This window comes from Cynoglossus semilaevis, chromosome 2 (genome assembly GCF_000523025.1).
Source record: "Cynoglossus semilaevis isolate Cse_v1.0 chromosome 2, Cse_v1.0, whole genome shotgun sequence".
NCBI lineage: Eukaryota > Metazoa > Chordata > Actinopteri > Pleuronectiformes > Cynoglossidae > Cynoglossus > Cynoglossus semilaevis.
In genome coordinates this window covers 9,809,817-9,837,184 of record NC_024308.1, presented here as the reverse complement: position 1 = coordinate 9,837,184, position 27,368 = coordinate 9,809,817, and the positions used below count along the sequence as shown (strand labels likewise).

At 38.1% G+C, this 27,368-nt stretch overlaps 1 protein-coding gene across 1 annotated transcript; it reads left to right on the top strand.

Annotated features, from left to right (window-relative positions):
- Positions 1-27,261, top strand: atf6 (activating transcription factor 6). The gene is made up of 16 exons (XM_008336458.3): positions 1-100; positions 1,049-1,125; positions 1,382-1,460; positions 2,614-2,711; positions 3,301-3,424; positions 3,586-3,789; positions 5,065-5,246; positions 10,890-11,075; positions 11,168-11,259; positions 12,719-12,865; positions 14,323-14,418; positions 14,515-14,611; positions 15,403-15,467; positions 16,133-16,244; positions 19,110-19,194; positions 24,858-27,261. The coding sequence occupies exons 1-16, from the start codon at positions 1-3 to the stop codon at positions 25,052-25,054; spliced, it is 1,941 nt and encodes a 646-aa protein (XP_008334680.1). The 3' UTR covers positions 25,055-27,261.
- The last annotated feature ends 107 nt before the right edge of the window (positions 27,262-27,368 follow it).

Sequence of the window (27,368 nt, the reverse complement as noted above, 5' to 3'; positions counted from 1 at the left end):
ATGTCATCGGCTTTAACGTTAGACATGGAAAACCCGCATCAATACACAATGATGGACGGTGAAACAGGAAACATCTCCATCGACCAGGGGGGAGAGTGGGGTAAGTGTCGGTTAAATACATGTTCTAGAAACATAACAAAAGCAGCTTTAAAGTGGCAATTTATTAAGTGTTTAATATACGTTATTATATCGCCCTTAATAAAAAATGTTAATGTGTATTTTTCTGGACCATACACCTGTATAAAAGTAATGTGGCGAGAGTGTTTTCGTGCGTTGTAGCCTATTAGCATTAGCAGTTAGTAAGTGATGTAACCTTCTGAAACAGGTAAACAAACGCTTCAGCTTTAGGAAATAAAGCTTTTAAAAAGGTATTGTTAATATTTTTACTTCATATGGTTTTTGTCCAATTTATTACATAAATTTAACTTGTGATCATGTACTCAATAGTAGTGAAGTATACCGACTATATTATTAAGCAAATTTTATTTTTATTTCCCAAGCACCTGAAAATGGTGAAAATTATAAAAAAAAAAAAAACTATTTTTTATTAAATCGCAGTTTAAGCTTTTTTACTCCTTGTCATAACTATCTAACTTAACAAGCATATAACGTTTAGCTACAAGTCAGTAAATTGTGTTTAGGTATTAATTCTAACATCCTTGAAGCAAATAAGGTTTATATTTCAAAATACCTCCCACAAACTCTAAGTTTTGGTTGAAGTAGTCACTTGTATGTTTTATTGCAAAAACAAAGTATTTTACTCTTATTATAAAATAATAATGGTTAATACACACCAGAGAGGAGAAAGTTGATTGTGGCTGAATAATAAAGCAGTTTTAATATTTCAGTCAGAGGCAGACCTTACTGATTCCACAAACTGTAGTCAAACCAGTGTCATGTTTTTTGTTTTAAAGTTTTTTTTTTTTTGTTTTTTTTTTGTTTAATGAAAATTCACTTTGGAATTACTTTTTTCTAAACCCATGTAAATTCATGTAAAGCGTGATATGGATGAACTAAATCTGTGTATCATGTTCGGGTTGTGAAACAGACATAAGCCTGTTCGATGAGTTGGACAACCTCGGAGATGCAGATGAGCTGCTTGAAGCCTTACAGAATGCTTATTATGTAAGTAACATGGAATTGGTGTAACAGGAAATTTAAAAGGACTGGAATATAGATACAAAATGCATTTTAATCAAAGTCAGTAAAATATTAAGATTTGTTAGATGGATTTTGTATTTGTCCAGTTTGTTTAAACGCTTTAATAAATGGTATCAGTTTTTGCTACATTTATACTCATTTAAGCATCGTAAACTATGAATATTTTACTTAACAGCAACTATGTGTCTGTGTGTGTTGAATTGGGCCGGTGTTTTCTCAGGCCAATGAGGGTCCAGATTTAAACTTTGATATTGATATCGCTCCATGGAGTGATGTGGACACGAGCAGCACCTGCACAGGTATGTTGACAAACTTTCGCAATTTTTTATACTGCAATTCAGTTTTTCCCCTTAATTTTGCATCATTTGATCAAATGACTAACAGCCGTTTGTACATAAGACTGTGTATAAAGTAACACAAGTAACTTATTTATTAAATTATACCCTGGTAATTATTTTTTACTAAAATGAAATTTGGCAATATCATGCTGTACGTAAGTACCTATGCCACTCACCAACCGGCAAATGTGATGCGTATAGCGCTGAGTGACGATGTATTTGTCCACTCCACATCGACTAGTTCCTGTACATAATTTGTTTGAATGCCCTATGTCGGAATAATGCAACAAGATTTTTTCTTAACAAATTCATGGGAGATGGCAACGCAACAACAAAACAAAAAAGGACGTCATAAGCCCAGGACACCCTGTAAATACCTGATATGACCACCACAAGTCATAATGTCTGCTGCTCTATTGTTACAATATTTGAATGTCTTTTTTGCATCCTCAGGCAGTTATTGTGATGAAAATCAAGTTTAAACAAATCTAATGTAACATAATGCTGATGAAGTTTAAAAATGCGAAACCTCAGAATGTCACCCTTTGTCAACCTGACACATAAACAAACACCCTCAACTATGAATGTTTATCCCTACGCCCAAATCTCTCCCTTGTCTGGTTAAATGTAAACAACATTAAGCCGAGTTGAGCTGAGTTCCATTGTCCAACTATCCCTGTAAAAACTCTACAGTGAAACGTAATCACGTGTTTCCTTGGACTTTTCTACCTCGAGAACTGTCATGCAGCATGAGAACAGTGTCATAAAGCAACATTGTTAGGACCTTGAGACCTTGCCACTCAATAAAATACAAAAATAAATCCTTAAAGTGTATTGCATTTATTCAGAAAAGAAAAAGTGACATTTTAATAAAAACAAGAAGGAAAAGTAACTTATGTCAAAGATTCTTTTTACATCTTTGACATAAGTTGTATTATGTCAAAAATGTACTATAATAAAATTACATATTTTTTCTTGAGTAGATGTTACATTACCATAATGAATACTCTTTGTGAAAGTCATTAGAAAGTGTTGCAATGTCAGGACTGTTTCTCCTGCCATGTGTTGCCATGGTGGTTTATCCTGGTATGTGTCTTTGTCTTTGTGTTACCAGATGGTGAGGTGAGTGTGGACTCTCTGTCACCTGCCCACACTCTGAGCTCTGTCCCATCTCCTGCCTCAGTGGAACCTCTTTCTCCTTATTCTTTACACGTGAGTCACTACCTTGACTGTCTATGTCCCCCTGTGGTTTGGTTGTTTGACTTGCATTTCCAATTTAAATTTTACCTTTGCAATTATTTGTGGGTATTTACATACAGATTGCATCCACCTCAGTGCATCTTTAGAACAAATACTGTCTCCTCTATCCAGGTGGTGTTTAAACATTGACAGCTGCTCTGTGTGTGTACACACACACACACACTTCACACACCTACACCCAGAGCCCTTACTAATAAAATCCTAAACACCTTGTCAAACTAATAATTTGTTGTCAGTCAAAGCTGGGCCTTTCCCCTCATTAAACATGAGGTGCTGACAACTTTAGCCACATTAGCATAATTTAGCAGGCAGATGTTTTCACAGTGTGTCAAAATAAGGCTAAAGGTTGCACTTTTTTTTTCAACCCTCATGTTGTTTGCACACATTTTACTGCTTACATAATCGACCTGTCTAAATTCAAGGTTGCTTTTTGCCTTTTTTTTAAAGATGTTGAATCCTGTTCATTTAAAAACAACAGTGCTAACTGCCTGAAATAAACAATATAGAAACCCACTCTAGAAATATCTAAATCTCTGTACAGGATGAAGCTCTGTTACTACAGTCGCAGACTTCCCCTTTGTCGGTCTGCTCCGAGTCCAGTGGCTTTTCTGAGATATCTTCACCATCTAAGATAGCTCCAAAGAGGACCAGCCAGAACACACGAGGTAAACTAGCAACACTCATCAGCCTTAAAAAAAAGTTATGCAAAGTTGTATGCAAATACAATGACAAATAAAGACACCTTGAAACAAGCATTCCACACACAAGTCTTATTTTAAAAAAGTAATGCTTTCTCTTTTTTTCCATCTGGCTTTCTGTTCACCAGCCAAACCATCTCAGCCTGTAAAGAGGCCCATCCATGTCGGACCCAAAGTTTTAATCCAGCCCAAACCGCTGATCACAGCTGTGCCACTGGCACCTCCAACGGCTTCTCTGCAGGCCAAGACCTTCATCATCCAGCCCCTGCAGACCACTGTGCTGCCTGTGGTCAAACCGGCTCCTGTGAACATTCAGCCAGCGCCCCCACCAGGTCAGAGTTTACACTGCAACGTGATCCAACCTTGTCGTGAATCATAGATTGCTGTTTTTGAGTTCAACATATTAGTAAGCAGCGTAATTAATGTTTGACTTATTCATCTTTTTTGTCTTATGCAGTCTTAGGGCGGTTTAGAGTTTTAATTATTTAAGATTGACACTTTTACTCGAGCAGTCATTTTTACCAGCAGAGGGCGTTCTAACCTAAATAGTATTTGCTCAGTTTTACTAATAGACAACATGGACACATTTTAGAATAGTTAAAAATGCATTAATAGTCATTAATATGTCTTTATTTAATTTTAGGTTTATGATCAAAAGTTAGGTCAGGCTTTAATCACGACCTCCTGTGGGTTTAATACATCAAAGTCTGCATCACTGCGATTTATCACTGTGGTCCTTTTTTTCCCTTGTTTGTTACATCAGCAGCACCTCTGCCAGTGTAAATAGTTGAGTCATTGCCTGAAAACCCTGAGGGTGGAGCATGTGACCTCTCTTGACTTGAGTTTGAACTTGGTTCTTCTTTCTCTCTGGTAAAAGCCAAGATGGCAGATGTATAAAGGCATTGTTATCCAGGCCTGGTCAGTGTTAGCAGTTTCAGTAGGTTTCGAGGATTTGCCCAGTATCCACAGCTGATGACTGAGAACAACACACCAGAGAGTCGTGAGGAGTCAGAAACACTCACTGAAGAGTTCTTCACAAAGCCTGACCAACAAAGATGTCAGTCGCTATGAAAAGCCAAACTGTGTAGAACAGACTGTGGGAAACTAAGGGCCTAAATTGTGCAATACTATTAAAACCTTGTAAATACGTTTCCTACATATACACAGAATATAATTTTATGTTCAAATATTTTGCAAGTTTCTGTTTCTGTTCTAGTTACATTTACCCCTCTCCATATGTGCATGTTTATGCATTCATGTGCACAGGTCAACATGTTAAACATCCTCTCCACCTGTACATTAAAATTAAAAAGGCTCCTAAAAGACAAAGGGTTAATTGAGGTCACCAAAGCTGATGACCATTCAAGGCACTGAACTGTAGCGTCTGCAGCTGGTGGCTCTCTCAACATGATGCTGACACAGCTTAATCAAAGTCTTAGTGTTTTTGTCAGAGAAAGTGGAAAATATGGGATGAGGATTGGCTCGTAAACAGCAGGTTAGGCTAAAAGACAGCAGTAATCACAGTAGTAATCAGTGGATTACGGTGTGATGATAGTTTTGCTCATTCCACGATTAGATAGTTCTAATGTGTTTTCTGCCTGTGTCAGGTCGTCCTATAGTGCTGTCTCAGCCAAGTCAAGTGCTGCAGATTCAGACGCCCCACGCCATCAAGAACAATGTGGTCACCCTACCAACACTGAGTCAGGACAGGCCTGTCCCTGTTTCTGTCCCTGTCGCTGCCCCACCAGTGATGTCTGTCACACTACGAACACCATCATCGGATGATGACGTGAGTTCCTTTTGTTTTTCTGCTGGATAATCACATACTCAAGATATAACAGATGTATTAGTTGTGTTTATATTTGAATGAAAACTGATGTGTGGGGAAAAAAACATTTTCTAGTGTTTGTATGGAATTTTGACATTTTGTCAAACACATGTTCTTATTTGTACTTTTAAGTAAAACACTCAAACTTTTAGAAAATAAATAGAACATGTTTTCAAATATTTTCTCATCAGTTAAGGTAAACACAAAAATTTGGACATTACCTACATTTGGTACAAGATGGGCAACAGATTCTTTTTTACATTTTTAAATTGTTAAAATGCTACATTATGCTTAATTTCTTTGACACATGCATAACTGTATGACCAGGCTTTTGTTAACAGAAGGAAGAGGGTAAAAGTAAAAGATGTAAAAAATATATAATTTAATAGATATAAACAATTTAGAAACAGTGAGGCTGAAGTTTGCAAAACAAGGGAAAAATTGGTCAGAACATAGCTAGTTTAACCACAGAGTAGCTCATAAGCAAATCCCAGAATTTTAAATACAAACAAGCTAATTGTTTTAAATTGATCCACTTGTTGGAACATTTTGAAAATGTGATGTTTTGAAATGTGTTTAAACCTTGGATAATTAGAAGAAGAAGAAGAATCACTTTAAGCTTTTCCTTGTTTTCCTTGGCTGTTGATCTTCCACGGTACACCTAACATTCTCTTGTGGCACACTACTGTATCATGGCCACAGTGGATGGGGATTACTGACTTAGAGGAACAGTATATCTGCCTGTTCTCCTCTTGTCCTTTTAACCTTTGAAGTCAGTTATCATATTCACAGGGACAAATCACACCCTCACCTGTTGTGTTTGTGCAGTGTGGTCCTGTAAGGACTTGTGTTTGTGCATTTACATGCAGAAAGGATTATTAAATGCCCTGAGCAATCTACTGTACGCACGTATTGAAACAAACTCATTGCCACAGTCATACTGTATCTTGTTTAACCTTAACTCCCTCTTCACTACATAATTATTTAATAAGGTCAATTGTTTTGTATTCAAATTCCTTTATGCTAATCATTATGTGTAAGAAAAACTGCATATTATTTCAGTTATTTGTTGTTGTTTTTTTGGCTTTTATATAAGGGTTCAGTCAATAAGCAAGCAACAGATTTTTGATTTTATTGTATTTTTATAAAGTGTTTGTTCGCTCAGAGGAGCAAGTTGTGAAAAACAATTACTAATATTCAATAAATCATTGTAATAGAACAATAGGGCAACATGCTGTTGACAGATTATTATTGTAGATATTATTACTGTCTGCATTGATTTTACTGGCGGTTCTTTATTGCATAGACAGACTTGTTAGTCCAGACTGTGTGAACAGTGGTCATGTGCTGCAGAAGGTCATGAGTCTGTGTGCGGATGACAGATCCATCTGTGTGTTGCAGTTAGGAGTGATGTCAAGACAGCTGCAGTGGACAGAAACAACAAGCACACATAGTTCTCTGACCTTCTGCTATTCTCTTCCTCATGCACTTAAATGACAGCTGTTAAACTACCGCATGGGAATGTTAATTTAACTAGACTTGGCCCAGCTAAAAAAAAAATCCTGTTTTTTTGTGAAGTAGTCCTTCAAGTTCTAAGGTCAATACAGTGTGATATTGTTGTATTCTTTGTTCCTTTAATCATCTGCAAATGTCTGCTCCTCCTGTGAAACTGTTTTTCTCTGCTGTGTAGCCTGGGAGATGCTCAGTAACTTGAGCGTGTTGTTTCAGGTTTTGGTCTCTCCAGCTCCATAGTTTCTAATGGTCTGCTCTCGTCTGACCTTTAAAAAGTTGAGAAAGATGTTTTCATTCCAACCTTCTTTTTTTTTTTTTTTTAATACATACGCAGCCTGTCAAGCTCCAGTAGACTATTTTGGGAGGGAAGTTGCATATACTGTGCAGTATGCACCATTTATTATATGCATTGCCCTTTATAGCACAGTAAATCATTTGTCTCTTTTTACAAAAATGTCTACCAAATCACAGTGATTTTTTATGGCCACAACTGGAGACTGAACTTTAGAATACATTCAACAATTGTTAATAATAAATGCCTGATTAAAATGATCTATTAACAAATATTTTTTCATTAACAAATACAGAGTATATATACTGTAACCTGCTGTCAGGATGGTGACAGGAGTCCTCCAAAGTTGCTTGTCACTAAACTTGACCACCATTTTTAAAATGACTAATCCCCAATGAAATTGCACAAATGTTTTTAATTGGTAATTGCTGACCCTTGGCTTTAAAAACAGTTGGCTGAAAAGAAGAAGAACAGATCCAAATATCATGGGCATAATCAAGTCTGGAGAAGTGCAGTTCGTGCCAAAGCTGTACAGCAGTTTCAAGGAATTCAAAACACCAGAGGCCAAAACTAATATGTCTCTGACCCATTAATGTAATCACACCATGTCTGTAAACTTCACAATGCTGCATATGAATGGAGGAATTGCTCAAAATCCATGTTTTGAGCTGCTTTTCAACCTTTTAAAAGGGCAGTTTTTTTTTTTCTTGTGTAATTGTAAATGTATGTGCTCATGCTATTCATGCAGGAGTGATGGTGTGATTTAAATTCCTCTTTATGTTTTTTACGCAACCCACCGACTGACTTTTGAGCCAATTCATGCCGTGTGAACATGTATGCTGGTGCAGCTGCAGTCACATTATAACCTCCCTGTGGTTTAGCCACGGCACAGTGGATGTCTGTCCGGATCATGTAATGGATGGCATACATGTGTCAGGTGCGGCTGCAAATTGTGTCTATAGTGTATCTGTTCATGTCCATTTACCTAACAGTACTGCATGTACTATACATGTCTATAGATAGTCTGTATGAGCCTGGGCGTTTAACGGCTGCTAACGATTACATGCTTTGCACAGGTGTTGTGGAGGGTAGCATTTTTTGTGACAGCTGTAAACAGCCATCAGGGATTTGGCCACTTTAATGTAATTGGCTGCTGCACTGACAGGGATTGAGAAATAGGCCAGTATCCAGTTCGGAATTGTAGGCCTTATGAAATGCTCCCATCGGCAGGATAGCAGGATTAACAGGGCAGCTCACGTAAGCAGTTCAGATAAAAACTGGTCCCCTGAATAGAAATTAGTCTAGAAGTTGATGGGAAAATGGTATTACAATATTATTTTGTAATATGTACTGTATCTTACACATAGCACATAGATATATGTAATCGACAAATGTTAACATACACATGTTTAAGAGAGTGTTGGCTCCTTGGTTTGCAGTTTTATTAGCTGTGAAGGACATGTTACAGTTACAGGAGTTTCAAGAACTACAGTAAAATCAGGGAACAAATTTGGCAGTTTAGTGTTAAATGAAGCCTCAGTCATTTAAACACGTTAAAGGCTTGACACATACCCCCTCTTTAGGCAACCATTAAGATGCCAAATGAAAATAAAACAACATCTAGGGCCCTGTAAGTATTCTGTTGCTCAATCAAGAGGAGTTTATTTTTTGTTTACTTGTAAATACAGGGCTCTCATTAATAGCTTTTTGAGCTCCAAACTCTCTATTTCCACCTTAGCGGGCCAGGGTTTGTGGACGCCTTGGTGTTTTTCCATGTTTACATTCCCACCAACACCTAGTTTGAGTTTGAACCAGGGTTCGTCCATTAATGAACGTGTCTCTGAGAAATGCTGCCGTGATTTTTTTTTGTTTTTTTTTAAAGCAATACTCACATCAGTCTCTTTGTGATGCCGCTGTAGAGTTCTCTCTTTTCTCCACTGCCTGGTAACTGCTTACTTGCTGCGTTCCCAGGCTCAAACTAGTGGCACAGTTCCCAGATTAGGTCTGGGAGACTGAGTAGTTTCTCAGGAGACAGGGGAAAAAAGATCCAAATAACTAAGTAACCCGTGGGGTTAATGGCTGAGGACCTTAAAGCTCACTCCATGGAGAGGCTGTTGTAAAAATCTGCAGAAAATTAACCCAGAACCAAATGAACAATTAAGGAGTTTGGATAATAACTGCTACCTATTTCTTTCTTTTGTAACTTGAAATGTGAAATTGTAAGCTGTTTGGTGTTGCATTTAGGGCTGTGACCCAGATGACCCTAGTAGACATGTGTATCTCCGAAACCCCAAAACAAGGACGGCTCCCAGAGGATCCATGACATTAACTTGGGATTTTTTTCTTGGTGTTCTTTGGAACTTTGTAATCAAGTGCTAGTGATGTTTTCATCAATCAGTGTGTTTACATTTCACTACAACCTTTTCACATTAACTCTAAGTGACACGATGAAACCAAGGGTAAAATATTTCCTGTACCACAAAGTGATCACAGGAAGTACTTTAAATGGCAAAGAGAAAGAGTTCAAGCAAAGACCCAAAATAGATACAAAAACACGGCAATTATTTATAACAATTTTGCACTTAAAGGTTGGAGCATTAATGAACCTGCTTACATTTAGATTGTTTCAGGTTTATGAAGCTCTGAATTTGATCAGTGAAACATAAAGGTCACATGACCACCTCAATAATGTGCCTTTGAAGCTTGAGCTTTGAATTCCTGATGCTATGTTTTATTTTATGAACTTTATTGATCCCACACTGGGGAAATTCTTGTGTTAACAGCAGATCTGCTGCATCAGACTGCCCCTTGGAGGCGCAAATATGTGGTTCCTCTGGGAATCCTGCCTTGCTATGTGGTGTGGCTGGTAGAGGTCACTCATAGAAGATACTGTATATAGTCTGTCTTGTCTTCCTGCCTTGGAGGGTAGTCATCTGGGTTCTGTGTCCAGGGTTAACACAAAAGGCCAGACATTGTTGTCTGCAGTGCTGGTGCTCTGGGGTTTTATATAAAGCTCTGAGCTAAAAGTCTAGACAAGAGTAGATGTGAAAAATGTAAGATATCATCTATTTATTTTCAGATGAACTTAAGCATGCAAGGCCAAACACTGCAAGTAAGAGCAGACTTTCTTTGGACATACATCTCCAGTGTTTATATGTCTTTACTGTAAACGCATTTCTCAAAGAGTGACATGCGGCATAAATATGTCCCTTTTCATGGATGTAACAGGGACTGATGAGAGACCTCTTGACCTTTCACAGGATGTGGGTGTAAATATTTTAAAGCAGAAGCCTGATCTCCTGCTCCCACTTCAATGTTCAAAATACTAGCTTTAAGTCCTGTTGTGCATAAAGATGAAAAGACCCTTCAGAACATTTCAAACAAATAAAGCATCTGTTGTTGTAAGGGGCGTCAAACGCAGTCATAGGGATGATTTCTGATGAAGCTCTAATTTAATATTTTCTTATCAACTGTGTTTTGAATGTCACAAAAGTGAAAGTGTTTCTTTATGCATTTGTCATACAGACATCGTTTACAGATGAGTAAATGACTGATATTTATTTATTTTAACATTGTATTGTTTGACAACCAACAGATAATGATTTATTAGAACAAGTACATCTATGTTCTATGTCATGCCAGTAAAACTAATGTTTATGCACAGTTGTTGCAAGAGTGATTATACTGTGTTCACACATTTTAGCTCCATTCCTGTTTGGATTGGTGTCACATTAAAGGTGAAATGGATGATGTGAAATGTTATTGTTTCTTTTTTTCTTTTTCTTCTTCTCTTGCCACAGTCCAAGTTATCCCAGAGACAGCAGCGCATGATTAAGAACCGCGAGTCAGCATCCTTGTCTCGGAAGAAGAAGAAAGAATATCTGCTGTCACTGGAAACTCGCCTGAAAGCGGCGTTGTCTGAGAACGAGGCACTCAAGTGTGAGAATGGGAACCTCAAAAGACAGCTGGAGGGTATCCTGGGTGAGGTGAGAGTCTACGGCCCGCAGCTTCGCTAATGCTTTCACAATACCTGCAGTTTATACCTTTTAAGTCATTTTATGTTTTCCTTGTCCTGTAGAACACAGTGCTGAAGGCAACAGCCCCCAAGAGAAGAGCTGTTTGTCTCATGGCAGTTTTGGTCTTCATCGTGCTTAACGTTGGACCAACAAGGTGAGTGAGTATGAGTGAACGTCTGTGAGGATTCAAGTCATCTGAACTTAAAAGTGTCTTAAAAGTCAGATACTGCGGTTAAAGATACAGGAAGATTACAAACAGCAACACATTTTGAAAACAAAAGGTATTGGTTAACTGGAGGAAAACAAGTGGGAAGCCCTGTGAGTCATTCTGGGAATCATAGCCCTTATTTACAAATCTGCACAAAGAAAGTCTATTGAAAACAGTATAAAATAAATTCATTGTAAACATTATTTCACTTTCTCACAGAACCTCTTCTTACTTACATTACCTTTATCACAACCACTGCTCAGTCTCAACATGGAAATACAAAAACAATATGACAAACCTATTTTACATCTGCTTCTGTCTGGGAAATTTTACCAATAGTTCACTCTACCTTATGTTTGAAACTTATTTCACTGTTGTTAAAAAGAACTTTATCTTCCACGATGACTGCTCGGTTCCCACAGTGTAAATACACGCCAATATTTCTCAAGTTTAACAAATGATTTAAAAAAAGAATCTACATTGAGAACTTGGACCCACATCCAGATCCAGACTACTAGCAAAATCTAATAATTCCTCCTTGGGCCATGAAGAATACCCGCTGAAACCTCCATGAGAAGCTATCCTTGATTTATTTATGAAGCTAACAAACAAGAGAGAAACTAACCAAAAACATAACCTCCTCAGCAGAGGTAACAACCTTGAACCAGCAGACAGTCAGAGGTATACAATCTGTGGTGTTTTTTTATCTCTTTTATCTGTTTTGTAATGTTGATAATGATACAGAATGTATGACTACACAGTTTTATTTGAGCCCGATACAGAACTGGGATCTTTCTTTTCTTTTAATTGTTCCTGCAACCTTTGCTCTTGTGTCTGCAGATTCTGAACAGATTCTGTTGTACCTTGGTAAAAAATGTTTTTTTCGACAATAATATAATATATTCTTTATTTTCGCTTTGATACTGTGTGATCACCTAAAGCTACAAAAGCTACAAATGTTTTCTTTTTAGTTTTTCCACCTAGGTTTAAACATGAATGAGTTTGCTTGAAAGGAGATACATTCAAACAAAACAGCAAACCTCTATATATGTATGTGTTTTTCTCTTCACTCTGCTCCATGTTCTTTGAATCTGAGCTTTCTGATGGAATGTAAAAAAAAATGCTAGTTTTTGTGGTAAGATCTTTGAAATATAAAATGCAACCCGATGCAATAAAATAGTCTGTGCCCTTGCACTCTTTTGTTTATGCAGTAGAGATATTATCAGATCAGATTCTGCTTCTTGACAAAAACAACAAGACCTCCTGTCAACAGGATGTGTGCCGCAGGGGAATCTGTGGTCATTTCAATCCAGTATCAGATTCTTCTCTTCAGTTGTTTTCCGCTCTACTAAGTATCACCTCACCTGTCTGTTCTCTTCTTACCCGGTCTTTGTGTCTTCATCAGTTTGTTTCAGGGTGGTCCGGGCTCCAAGCATGTTCTCCCTGTGCCGCACAGCGGCAGACACCTGCTGGGCTTCTCCTCGGAGGCAGGAACTCAGGTTGAGTTGGCCCCCGAATCCCTCGGCGATAGCCCCTCAGAAATGGCAGACAGGTAATGAGCACAATCCCCACCACACCTTTTACAGTACTTGTGTTAAATCTCCATGTCAGCGGACCAGGATGCACCTGTGCCTGGACCCCATGTAAACACATGCACCAGCAGATTACCGACTCTATCCAAATGTCTACCTTTCAAACAGCTTCAAGCCTTGGGGTCGTTCTTGTGCTTTAAGTAACAATGTGGGAAGTTACGGCATGTATGACAACGAGTTCTCTATTGCTGGTCAGTTTATTTTTCCGGAGGACTTCATGTTTTTCTTTGGTGAAATGCATTAGAGGCTCAACAGTCATTTGAAAATTGGATAAATAACATTCTTGTTTGTTACATTACTGACAACCCCCTGGCCTTAAAATTGTGTTTTTCAAGCTGGTAGAGGTTTGTCGTGTCTGTGTGGTGTTGGCAGCCTGTGTTTTGTCTGATGGTAATGTTAAACATTCATTGCAGGGATCAGGTTTCCCGAGAGGGGAGTAGGAAGGAACACATTAGCTTGTATAAAAAGGGGTGACGGCACCAAATATGGCATGAAGCAGGAGCTGTGCAGATGAATGTAAGGCTTCTACTGAACAGACAAACATTGTGTCAGCAGGCAGGTTATTTTGGCTTCTCAGTAAGACTTAAGTTGGGGGGTCTGTGGTATGAAGTTTTGTGTCATGAAACCATTTTCAGGATGGTAAGAAACAGAAATGTGGGGCAGAGTTGACATGTTGACTCAGATCAGAGAGGCCCAGAAGGGATTACGTCGATGGCAGACGTTTTCCTTAACAAGCGCTCTGCAGGTGGGTTCTGACTCTAGACAGTCTACATCATCACATCAGACAAAATAATCATTCTTTCACAAATTTCATTTACAGTAAAAAGAGAAAGTCATGCAATGTGCAGCTCACCCTCAATGACTTTGAATAATAATAAACAAGCCTTTTAGGTTGTCAATGTCTATACCAGGCCCTGGCTTCACCCACTGGGGAAACAGTCATCTGTAGCATGTTTATGATAATTATGAGCATGATTAATAGCAGCATGTGGACATATGGTGTCATAGTCCTAGCACTTCCCATCACAGTCTAAGTCAGCCTTTTTGTGCATACATTGAGTGCAGTTCAGCCTCCGCTCTGCACATGTCAAGTCAGAGTAAATGTTATTAGTAACCCATCAAATTCGAGAGAGACGTAACTGGCGCCACCTTGAATGCGTGCAGGTTTTTTTACAGCACTCTTTGTTTCCTCTTACCAAATTCCCTGTGGGTTTCACCTCCGTCTTAGGGCAGGCAGCCTTGTTGGCGCTCGGTGAGCATTCAAAGCATTTTCTGAACATGTGGAAATTATTTTTACCAGATTGTTTCTTCAGATTGGTATAGTCATGTCAGAACATTTTAACAACCCCTTACTCTTATAAGCGGTAATGATATTTACCATTTACTCTTCTCTCTTTGCTTTTCTTCTCTGTTTTAGCTCTGAGGATAAGGCACTGATGGTGGTGAAGGACCCTGTCTTTCTCAGACCCCCTCCACCCTGTCGGCATCACATTAACAGGACCAAGTGCATGGAGTGAGTCAAGAGAACCTCTGTCCTAAATCAACAACGTCTGACTAAAATGTAATGAATATAAATTCTAAAAATGTACCACCCTTAACTACTTGTCAGGTTGGTGCACGAGTTGAGAGGTTGGGTCCACCGCCATGAAGTACAACAGACCAAAATCCGTCGCACCAGCAATCACAAGCCCAGCAGGACCATTTTGGTAGGTTAGTGGGGGGAAAAACAAATAACTAAAAAGCAAAAAAGAAATCTGAAGAAAACCTTGTAAATAAAACATGTTAAAATAAAGACCATGTTTAGTGTTAAACGTTTGAAGGTAACCTTCACATAAAATTCAGTTCAAGCCCCCACATTAAGCGTTATTAGATCTTTTGTAAACAAGAACCTCTATTAATTTCACCTCGCCCTTTCTCTAACCCCACCCCTTCCCTCCCTCCTCTCATTTCTCTTTATTGGGCTGAGTTTGGTCCAACAGCCCTGAGAAAGTAAACACAACACTTGGAGGCAAGCTGTAGGATTAGAGTCCCCTGCCACCATTTTTCCGTCATTTTTTTTCTGTCTGTCACACAAAGTCCAATCTAATGGAGAGCTTCCTACTAACCATATGCCAATTCTTCACTTTACTGTAAACAGACAGGTGAATGTGTTTATTATTCACTTTTGAGCTTCATTTTAGCTGTGTATATAGTTTCACATAATGTTTTATCATGGCTCACTGAACACAGGTCGTATTATTAGGAAAAAGCAACACTTGTATACAACATCACTTTGTTTTTCAGAGCTCTGTTTGACAGAGTAGCCTTTACCTTGGGACAGGGACATATGTGCTGATGTCCAGATGTTTTGATGCAGTGGTCACTTGTAATGTCTGAATGAAGTTTGTGTTTGTGCTATAAACAATGTTGCCATTTGTGTATCCCACACTCACTCCCAATTGTTACTTGATGTTTGTGAAGGAATTCTAGTTAATTTTTTCCTCTTTTTCTCCAACAGAAAACGGAGAACAAGGAGGACGCCCAGATTCTGACTGTCCAGTACACAGAAACATCTCAGGAAAAGTGAGTGAGAGCCAATGATAGTGTCAGAATCCAAATCATATTTTAGCCCTTTGTTTTTTCCACATAAACAACACTGAGGTGTTTTTAAGACACGGTCAAACAGTTGTAGCTGGAAAATTAGTTTCTGACTCTTTGATTCATGCCGCACCTGTTTGCTGAATCAGCAATAGCTCTTTTTTCTGTCATCAGAGATTTGACTTTACGCTTTTACGAGTTGCATCATAATGAACCAAGTCAACCCAGGGTCAGCTGCAGTACACATACCACAGTAGATGTTGACACGAGATCAGTGATACATTTTCTTTTGGATGACATTATATTTTTAAAAATCAAATAATTTTCCATTTCTTTTATCACTTCATCAATCCAACTTTTCAAGACAGACCAAACCAATTCCTTTTGCCTTTTTCTTCAGCACAAATGTTTTATATTTCTTAAATGCTCATGCCTGGAATCTCCTTGGTACATAAATCACATGTTGAAGGTTTCTGAAAAATGCAACAAAGCAGAAACAAACTGATGCAGGAAAATGGCAGTTAAAAAAACAAATCGATTTTATCATGAATATGTCAAAACATTGTGCTTTCTAAATAAACTAAGCTCAGAAACATTCATGCCAGTTTCCTCATATCCATGTTTAATCCAGTAATTCTCCGTATCAACAGGAACCCCGGCAACGAACTCCAGGTGTACTACGCACCTCACCAAGCCTACAGTGACTTCTTCGATGAGCTCAACAGACGTGGTGACACTTTCTACGTGGTGTCTTTCCGTACGGTAAGATCAAATCACCAGCGGAATAACAGAATTATTTTAGGAGAGTATACATATTTAATTGTAATGTGAATTTTTATTTTATTTGAAAAAAAATGGCATATCAGTCCAAATAAAGAGGTATTTTGTGTGAATTAACATGTCAGGAGCAGGTCTGGTTACAGACATCTGTAAACTTCCTAAAATCAAATCACCATCAAATAAGAATGTAACTAATTTCCTAAGTGTGTGTAGATAAATAAAATCATACACTGTTCTAACTGTTCTTAACAAAGTTCCTTGATCTGAAAGATAAGTATTTAAGAAGGAGAGGGAAAAGAATAAAATACCAGTGTTCAGAGCAGATGCTCAGACCTTTTTCCATTCAATTCTTCCTGGCCCGTTTATAATCAGCAGCAGCATGTTTTAGATTTTAAGGCGTGCCCACATGTCAATGTGATCTTTTTAGTCTTTATTCAGTTGAGTGTATTCCACTTCAGGAAAAAAAAACAAACCTTTTGTGTTAGTTTAGGTATAAGATAGTTCAATTAGGTTTTTGAGTTGCTCAGGTTGGCTAAATTGTTTTTAACAACACAAACTGGGAGAGGATACGCTTTTCAAATTCACTAGGGAAAAGGAGCGGGTTGATGCAGCATGTGGTCAAGGGTCAGGACCACTTTTCACTAAGCAAGTGACAAGAGTCTGCATCAGTTGGCATGGTGACAGCAGGAACAATGGGAGCACTGGTGTACACAGAGACAGAGGCCCTTCACAGGTCAAGTAGCTGTCCTCCACTTTTCACCAGGTTGGTGTGGTAGCAAACGACAAATGTTCTTGTGAATTTAAAAAAAAAAATCAAAAAGGAACATCTTACCATTAGCAAGGGGAAATATTTCAGTGGTAACAACTAAACATTTAATTGCAAAGCCAGAATGTGGAATTTTTAATGTACATTTTTGACTTGAACAGAGAGGAATACTTTAATATATTTAAATTTAAAAAATATTAAGTGAATTGTTAGAGACTGTAGAGTGATCATCAAAAAGGATGAAAAGTAATGTCTGAAATTCACCAACTCTAGTAAAAAATATTGCAATTTTTGCATATTAATAATTCTATCATTCTACCTGCTGTTGTTTTTCTACAAGTTTTAGCAATAGACAGAAATCAGTTGTTACATTTAGGAATTTTAATTTACCTTGATTTATTACAATTAATTGTGATAAATTAATATCATGATTTTTCAAATTATCAATTGACATTCCTAATAGAAAATATGTCTGTGCATAATGCATAAATACAAATAAAAACATTTATTTAGTCTGTTTTTCACCACACTGAATTAAGCCGTCTCTGTCAACCAATTTGCCTGTATTTTGTTTCCTGGGTTTCAGGGAGTGTGTATATTGGCAAACATGGGTGTGCTTTGTCTTTGCGTTCCAGACAGTATGATGTTATTATGGGGCTGCCAAAGCTCCAGATTAGATTTGGAATTTTTTAAGATTTTAAAGCCAATCATTACCAATATTCACTTTTGTCCCTCAGGCAAAAAAATATTTCTTGTAGTTCATCATCGTCATCATGTCTGTTGTTGTCCTCCCTTGTAGAGTTCACTTACAGCATTATGTTAGACTCTCAGACAGAGTCATGCTTGGGTTAACATTACATAAACCCCTTAACAAATACATAATGCTCTATGAAATGAGCTGAAGTGATGGAAACCCTGACTCTGCCACAGACATGATTGTCCGTCAGTTATACTAGCCTTGTTTAGCCTGTTGTGCTGTTTTTAGCACCCTTCATTCATGTAATTGAGCTTCGAGGTGTGGTGATGGAAACACTGATTGCTTGCACTGTGTACTGTGTCCAATAATGACCGTGGAAAAATTCACCAGTTGTCATGGCAGCTACGGCAGTTGTGTTGCCTCGACAGATTTGTCGCCCCCCCAAGATAATCAGTAATGTGTTCTTTCCTACTTCCTGCTGCTTTTCTCTGCAGAGTCACTCTTTTATTCCCCTCAGAGGTAGGACTCTGGGGCTTATGGTCTGTAATGACACAAATTACATGAACATTTTTATGTTAATTGATGAACGTGAAACACCAACACTGACACTGCAGTCAAAAAGGATTACTTTTTTTGTCAAGACTGTGGTTTTCCCTCAATAGTTTCAAAATGGGATAATTGAGATAATTCCACTTTGTCAAATGAACATCAACAGTCTCACTTGCAGCTATAAATATATGTTGCCAACCATTAAAATATAATTTGGACACAAAAATTCCAATGATTTATGCCCTAACTAGTGAGTTTTTTATTGCAAAGTTGCCCTTAATTTTGCAGCGGTTGCAGCAGCACAAATTCCTGAGTCAAGAAACTTAGTACTGTATTGTCTAAATTAAAAAAAAAACACCAAAGAGAATTTGCCCCAAAGTTTACCACTTTGATGTATTGAAACATACAAGTACATAAAATACACAATTATATCTTGGTTCCATTCTGTGTTCTCCTGGTGCTGAACGACGTCCTTTTACTATGTGCTCGGTACTGTTTGTGCTACATATGTGTTTGCACAGTAACATTCCTCTCAGCTGCGGCTTCATCTGAGAGGATGTGCTCAGAAAAATGTATTTCCTGCTATTGTTTATTGATTTCATAAGGACCAGTTTTAATTGCACTTAACACTCACACATTATTATTATTACATCTTAACTAGATCAATGTGCACCACCATGGTTTGGCAAGGGTCATTTTGAAGTAGTGGTTGTGGTCACGCATGTAATTGGTTGTATTTGAAAATGAAGATTTCTTTGGAAATTATTGGTTAATACTCTTGAGTTTTGCTCTTTAAGCTTTTTATTTTCCATTCAAAGACTCTCTCTTCTTTCAGGACCATCTCCTGCTCCCAGCCACCAATCACAATAAAGGAAGTCCACCCAAGATGTCTGTGGTTTTACCAGCCATGAACATCAATGGTAAGTGCTGCAGCACAGACACGACAGCAGGGGAGTTTGGTCACCATTCAGGGTGTAATTAATAAAAGCTGGGGGCCAAATCAGAAGCACCGCTCCTCCTGAAACACATCAGTACAGCCCTTCACTGTTTTAAATCTGTTGAAAAACAGTTATGCTGCCTGTCAAAAATGTCTTGGTTAAATTTTCCTCCACATCTGGCTTCTTTTTAATGCATTTTATTTCCTCACCCCCACCCAGAGCCATTCTGTGTTTTTATGTCTTCCGCTCTCTTATTGTATTCTTTTGCATTTATCATTTTGGTAATGTATCATCAGCAACAAATATGGCCCTTGAGCAAGCCCTGAAGACACAATCATAGAATGTGGTTATTTCCCATTGACCTTAGTTTTGGTTTGAAAACTGAATTAGGACACAGAGCGGGACTTTTACTGCATTTTATTTTCTTGTTCACATATAATGAGGTATACATGCATTTTATATATTTATTGTGCCCACATGCTAAGCTTCAAGTTAATCCCCTGGATTCTAAAACTCTGGTTCTTGTTTATCTGGTGTAAGGGCTTGAGTTTAAGAGTATATGTGACAATTCACTGCTGCTGCTGCACATAACGTATTCCTTCAGGAAATTAGACTACCAACAAGACATTAACAAACTGTAAAGCAGTGACACAAATTCTTGTGTCACTGCATCATTTTTCTCACACAGAACAGTTGTTGTCCACAGCGTCTCAACGTGGGTGGTAATCAGGGTTTTCTCTGCCGCATGTTGAAGTCTGGGGTTTGAACAGCTAATTTGAAAACCAGTCACCCATTTACTTTACTGCCTTCCTCAGAACAAACGTAGACAGTCTTACTTTGGCATAAACGAGGTACTCTGTGTGTATGTGGATGTCTGTGTGTCACAGTAGTGTACTGTATCACAGTAGTTGAAACAAAATATGCTGTGGATTCAGAACTAGCAAAAACATTCATTCACACAATCATATGTGTTTTAATCTTTACATACAGTGTGGATGGAATAATATAATAATCTTTCCCTCTAGCCATGAATTATTCCATTAATTCATTAATGTCAGCAGCAACTGTTGGTCTTCGCCTAGATAAATAAAGTGTAAAACTCTGTCTTAAACAGACATTTTTTATCTTTTGTCACTTTTTCTGACAGCAACCCTTGTACTTTATCCTATAAATAGATTGTGAATGAACTCAATGGCCACAAGGTAGAATGATCTCACTAGGAGTCCAGTCCTGCCAAACTCACTCACCTTGGATATTTTAATAATTTGTTATTAAAGAGTGTGACCCCATGATTATAAACAGGTCCACTTTTGGTGTTAATTCAAGTATTAACAATTATATTGTTGTGTTAGTAATATGAACCTCCACCTTTTAATGAAAATTAATTCAGTTCATTACTTGGTAATTTAGTCTCATCAGTAGTTTACAAATTAATTAATTCTAATTACTGAGAAGAAATCAAATGTTTTTATAAAACAATAAAATCATTTTACGATAAGTTTATTACATCGTGTTTAAACACTTGGACGCCAAAAACCTTGGACGTGGTGGTTTGAAACATTTGTTACCAAAATGTTTCCAGTGAATCACTGAGTTTGCACATGTTGTTGATTTCAGTGAGCTCATCGCATCCTGAAATCTGTTGGACGATCAGTGTAACGCATTTAAGGCACGTCATCAGAGATTTGTGTGGAAAGAAATCTTGCACATGTGAGAGCCTGTCGGATTACAACCTGAAAAGAAGCCTAGCTGAGATGAACAATATTCTCAGCATGTTCCGGTTATTCTGCATTTTTATCAAAACGACTCATGTTCTTGACCATCACTGGCAAAAAAAAAACAGGAACAAACTTTGTTTGTTGATGGTGAGCTGTGAGAGGAGGGAGTGAGTGGAAAAAAGGCCTCTTTGGCTTTCAAAACAGCTTTTTATTGTTGGTGCCTGGGAGGGTAGTGTTAAAGATTGAGATTGATGAAGGTAAACATTGTTCTTGGATGGTCTTGTCAGAGAGGAAGTTGAGGGCTGTGAAAATCAGATATCTCAATGAAATAGCAGCAAATGTTGAAATCCAAGACCTTTCTTTTCAGTTGATTGTTCAAATGGTCAAACAACATTGATCACGTTTTGGTGCCATTGAAAAGGATGGCGACATTAAAAGATTTTCCGTAGTTTCACGGGCAATAACTGCTCCTTGTGCTGTTAAGAAATGCTGACACAGCAAAGGATAGCTGTGGTTGTCTACTAATGCAAAAACCTGCAACGGTCCCTCCCATCGTTACTTGTGAAACCCCATGTGTCGCACAGATGACAGCATTCAAGTAGCACTTAAGATTTATGTCGTCTTTGTTTGAAACTTTGAAGTGATTAAGTGCAAATGTACATATTTGGATGGGTGAGACCTCTAGAAAAGCAGAAACACTGTCCCCTCTGTGGAGCATGATTGCTCGACAGTGGGGGATAATTCTTTCCAGCTCCCAGTTGCTGTACTCTCTTAGGAATGCCTTCCTTCTCCAGTTGCTAAATGGTTTGCATCTGGAGGAGGTGGATAGACGCTGCTAATCTGAAATGATTGTTTGGTCTGTCTTGGTCAATAACCAAACAGGGGAGATAGAGACTTTGATGTGAACTCTCTCTTTCTGTCTCATTGCACGTCCACGGGTCAGGGATTCTGTTAAGAGTTACTCGATCTTGACCTCCTTGGTTCTCTCTCGGGGAGTGGATCTGACTGAGCGCTGGCTCTGATGGGTGTGTTTATTTAATGAGCCTGAGAGTCTGAACGCAGCTCAATCAAGACAATGTGACATGTTTGGACAAAGGAATGTTTTCAAGATTACATCATCTACAGGTGGATCAACTGCAGTCTATTTTTTACTGCGCTTTTGCTGCACGTATACTGTACAGTAACTAACAGGCAGCTCTCACTGGGGGTTCAAGGTAGTGCTAAACACCCCTGAGTGACAGGGATCAGACCTTCGTACTCCACGAAGCTAAACAATGACATGGTTCTCCTAAAATGAAGTACTGTGTCGAAATGTTTATCTTTGCTCGCTATCACAAATTCTGAATTTTCTATATAAGGATTCTGCGTAGGTTTAAGTACGTTTGCAGTTGAACTTTCCATGTAAAATTGTATTGAGAGGATGTGGATGTTTCGTACATCGCCCAAGACGTTTCCTCACCACTGTCACAGATCAAAGGCACACATTTTAACATATATCTTGGCTTCTGTTTGAGGTTTAAATAAAATAATTTTAAAGAAAAACACTCAGTTATACATACATTACAACAGGGATAAGGACGAAAGTAAGTGAGTGAAGGTGACTGAGGAAAAGAAGAGAAAATGTTTTGTTTTTTTCATGTTTTTCACAACACTCTTGCATGCTCAGACAATCTGTCTTTTTCCCAATATCACAAACTTGTCATGTATGGTTGGAATTTCATATTCACCTCTTTTCATATTCTGAGCCAACCTGGAAGACTCCATCCTCCTGAGAAGCTTCCTCTGAGTTTTTCAGATGTAGAGTAGTCTGACTTAGGTCTTTCATCTGAACCCTCCAGCTCAGTTGAGCTTTGAGCATCTCAACATGTTAAGAAGGGGACGGGAAACCACGCAGAGCACAAGGGTAGATTTGGCAGGCTGTACAAAAGGCTGCTGTTTGAAGTTGTGCGCTTCCTTTTCCTCTGCTCAGGCCTGTAGAACGAATGAATATCAGAAAGGCAGTTACGTCTTTTGGGAGACGATAGATAACAACTCCATCCGTCGTGACGACGACGTGAACCTTGACCTGCCCGAGGCTTTCATACCTAATCATCAGACTTATATTTAGTTAACCTTTACACCTTTAGAACCAAAAGACATGTTTTTGATCTTTCTTCAAACTTTTAACAGTCTTTTGTTGGTCGTGTCCTTGCACCAATTTTTTGTAAGTTTGATGATTAACTTCCTGAATGAATAGAAGTTGGAAAGGCTACGCAAAAATGTAATGTCCTGTTTTTATTCATGGTTTACACCAACTCACTTTTGCTCTACAGTAATTATACTCTGGTCCAGTCGCAGCTGTGCTTTCCTCATCATTAGAAAAATACTCAATAAAAATACTTTTACTGGTTTGTAAATTAACTCTGGGAAAGAAATATGTATTTTGTCCTATCAAATATTAGATTAAAATTTGCGCAATTAGCTTGTTAAAGAATATCTGAAACTTTTTTTTGTCCCAATACTGTCCCTGGGAGAACACCAGATGTTATTGTCCAGATTGAGAAACAACCAAACTCAACAATCGAACCTTTGTCATATAAAAGTCTTTGCAGTTGTCCTTCTAGTAGCTATTTAAATCACATGTTCTAGTGTTCTTCCCAGCAGGAGCCTAGGTCTGAGGCTTGACCAGTCGATGAATCCTTGATGAAGACTTCCAGAAATGTCTGTTGAAAACAGTTGTAGACGTGCAGTTTAAATCACAGGTGCAGAAAAAGGAAGTTCACTTGAGGGCGAAGTCATCATTAGCTTTACATACACTTTGCATTTAATGATGTGAGCATGCACAGACCTGTCCTTCTGTGGGAGAAGTATCAGGTCTGTACAATGACTTGATCCCCCTGAACCTGAAGTATACATTCATGGAAATACATCAAAAGAGCAGATGAAGCTGATGAGTTGAACAGGTGTCCATGGAAAAAAACACTGTGGCTTTTAAACAACTCTCTGGTTTTATAAAGGAGACCCCAGCTGCACCAAAAACCCAACAGGGTTTGGTCTGTCATTTGTGTTCCACATGGGACGTGTCACTTCCATCTCATAAGAGAAGAGAGCTAAAAGTTTTAAAGTAAACAGTCGCTATAATTTAACCAATGTTGAAGGTTTTAAACGGAACAGAAATGGCTTTTTTGTTGTGGATTCCACACACATTTCCTGATTATTTTTGTAGGTCTGTTTACTTACTAAATCTGGGATTTATTCAGTATAACTTTCCAAGCTCATCAACAATAATCACATCTTCAATTTTCCTATTTTCTGCGCAAAAGAACAACAACAACAAAAACGCCACACGTCTGAAGAATGACTATGTGGAGATTTTTCTTCCTCTTCCACACAGCTGCCAGACGCTGTCCTCTCAAACGTGCCTGTTCTGCTCTCGTTGGATGTTTGTTTATCTGTACTGTGGAGAAATCCCATCTGTGACTCACCTCTGGACTCCATCTGTAATCAAGATTGCGTATACTTTCCCCAGTTCTCAAAGCCCACCACTTCACCCCCACATCTGCCTCAAATAATGCTCCTCTGTACTCTTTGCTCTCTTATCTTGTCTCTTTATTGTCTTTGTTGTGGCGTGGGGAAAGAACTCAGCAGTCCTAATGACTTCTGGGAGCAATCTGATCTGAACAATAGTCTGAATTGGAGCGTGTCAAGGATAAGTAAGGACATATTCAAGGATCAGTCCAGTGGAATAAGGATGTGTGATGCTTCAGATGGGGTTGGATTTTGTAGATGTATTCTTATAAAAACAAAGGTTTAATCATTTTTTAAAATGTAAAATATACTTAATATACACATTTTTATATGTATATATATATAGCCCTGTTGTCCTCTACAGCTTCAGTTGTCTCTCACTGATTAAATAAACTTCCTCTCCCCTTCCTGTGCTTACAGACAGCGTCATCCGGGACAAAGATTTCCGGGTGATGATGCAAATCGACTGTGAAGTAACCAACACCAGGATCCTACACATCAGGTCTTCCTCCATCCCACCTGTACTCCGCGTCAACCACACAGACACATTTTACCAGCACTCCACTGCCAACAACCAGGCCACGCCCCCTGTGGGTGTCCTGATGGGATCTGCCTAAAACCACCATTCCAATCACAAAGACAAACAGATCTCAGTTCAACATTATATCCTTGTGGTTTTTACCAACGTGGATGTGCTCTTATTGACTCTCTGTGAGTAAGATGCAGAAGATTGTTATCTGTACTGATCCTTAAATGTCAGAACACACACTTAGCTCGAAGGTGTTCTGCAGCACTGAAACAGTGTCTGTGTTGGTCTGATATCCAGACAGAGCCTGGATATCAGACCAACACAGATGCTGCTTCCATGTGCGGTGAAACTGACTTCTCCCTGTGACCCAAGATGTCCCACATAAGGATTATTGCTCAACTGCAGAGGGGCCGAGCATTAAACCCTGCATCACCCCCCTCCCACCCCCCATAACAGATACAAAGTCTGCTCCAAAGACAGAATTTTTAATACAGGTTTAAAAATTTTTTATATACATCAAGGATAAAGTTACAGAAAACCTGTTATTGATGTTTAAAAAACACAACAAGTTTATTTTCTTTCCTCAGGCAAAAATGTTGTTACTCAGTTTTGATCTATAGGATCATTAAATATCAATAAATAAAATTAAATATTTATAATATCTAGTAGGAGAGACAAACAGGTAAACCACTACTGTGAGTCAAGTTATGACGAAGACATACTTTTTCATTTCCTCTTTGCACTCTCCTTCACACAAATGTATAAAAAAAAAAATCAGGTGTCATATATTTCTTTTATAATGAAAACTTAAACTGTGCTGTCATGCTTTTTGCTGTTAAGGTAAGTTGTTTTCTTCTTTTATTTCTGATTGTACATGGGGATTTTTTCTAATTACAGGAAACTATAAAAAAAACATTAAAAAGATTGAAGGTGGGGGAAAAAATTAACATTAAATGTTGAACTCAGAGGGACTTGATGAGTGTTATCCTGGAAAAAACAAGAGCCTGCATATGTTATAAAGAAATACTTTGGCAAAGTTTAGTCCAGAATTATCCATCCAAGGACGCTTGCACTTTAAAAAGGTGCCTGAAAGGTTGGTATGTGTGAAAGTCAAATTAGTTGTAAAACGTCTGCACTGTAACTGGCAGAACAGCATTTGATCCCTAGTACTTTGTGTGTGTTTATACTTTTTGGATGTTTGATATGAGATAAAACGGTATTTGCTTGTTTACTTATTGATGTCAGTTGACCCACTTGCTCTACTCTTGTGAATGTCAGTGTGTTTTTATCCCCAGCTGCACAGGTGTAGAGATGGTTGTTCTTGCTCAACAGATGCCTATAAAAGAACACATGGCATCGACTGAGTTCAGGCCAGAACCTTTTACCTGTCATATTTTCTCTCACACTTTGGCTTCAAAACAATATTAATCTTTGTTTCCACTGCACCCAATGGTCCATGAAGTGAAGGCTGATCGTTTCAAACATGTGGTTTTGTACTGTGTAATGTAAACACTGGACTTTCTGTGTGTGTGTGTGTGTGTGTCTCATGTCGTCATATTAACTGCTGTTGTTTCAAAACCTCACAAAACCAAAAAAAATATTTCAAAAATTATAATAGTTATATAAATTGTTGACAAAAATGCAATGTGTATTAACTTCAGGTTTATATAATTTACAAATTCATGAAATTTAAACTGGGCTTTAATGACATTCTGAGTCAAATAATGTTTTAATAAACACTTATTTTTATTATTAATAATAACATTTAGTTGGGGACTACATATGTTTTGTTTTTGCAGCAAAAACCTCAAATTAAAAAAAATAAATAAATAAAGGAACAATTTCTTTCTATCCAAGCTTTATTGCAGTCTCCTCGAGGCAGGCTGACATGAAGAACCTAAGTGCAATAACAAGACGGTGCGACAGGAGTTGTGTGATGGAACCAAATATTTAAGCAGAACACGTCAATTCTTTCAGTGAAGGTAGGAATGTGTTTGAAGATAAAAACTGTTCATTTTCTGTGACTCGACATGAATGAAGCCAATACATACATTTATTCATCTCTTGCTTTTTGTACAGTATTGCAGTATATACAGCAGCACTTGATATGTTGACTGAATAATCAGGCTTATTTTTTTTATTTAGTCTTTAACATTTAGCGTATATAAAAAATAACATAGCCATCTGTCTTTAAGCACGGAAAGTAGACCAGTCGTGCTGAACCAATGCTAATGGAAGCCTAAAGGAAAATGTTAAAGATACAGTATGCAAAAAAACTAAAAAAAAAAAAAACAATAGTAAATTGCAGAATCAGACAACTGTCATTTTAAACAGGGCAATATATGTCAAGTCATTTGTTTATCTGCTGCAACTCCGCCTGTGTTCTCTAACCCTAACCCTGC

Excerpts from the sequence above, each read along its gene's own strand:
- atf6 (XM_008336458.3), top strand. The coding sequence starts at position 1 with ATGTCATCGGCTTTAACGTTAGACATGGAAAACCCGCATCAATACACA. Across the intron at positions 1,461-2,613 it reads CACGAGCAGCACCTGCACAG|ATGGTGAGGTGAGTGTGGAC; the intron begins GTATGTTGACAA and ends TTGTGTTACCAG. Across the intron at positions 5,247-10,889 it reads CACCATCATCGGATGATGAC|TCCAAGTTATCCCAGAGACA; the intron begins GTGAGTTCCTTT and ends CTCTTGCCACAG.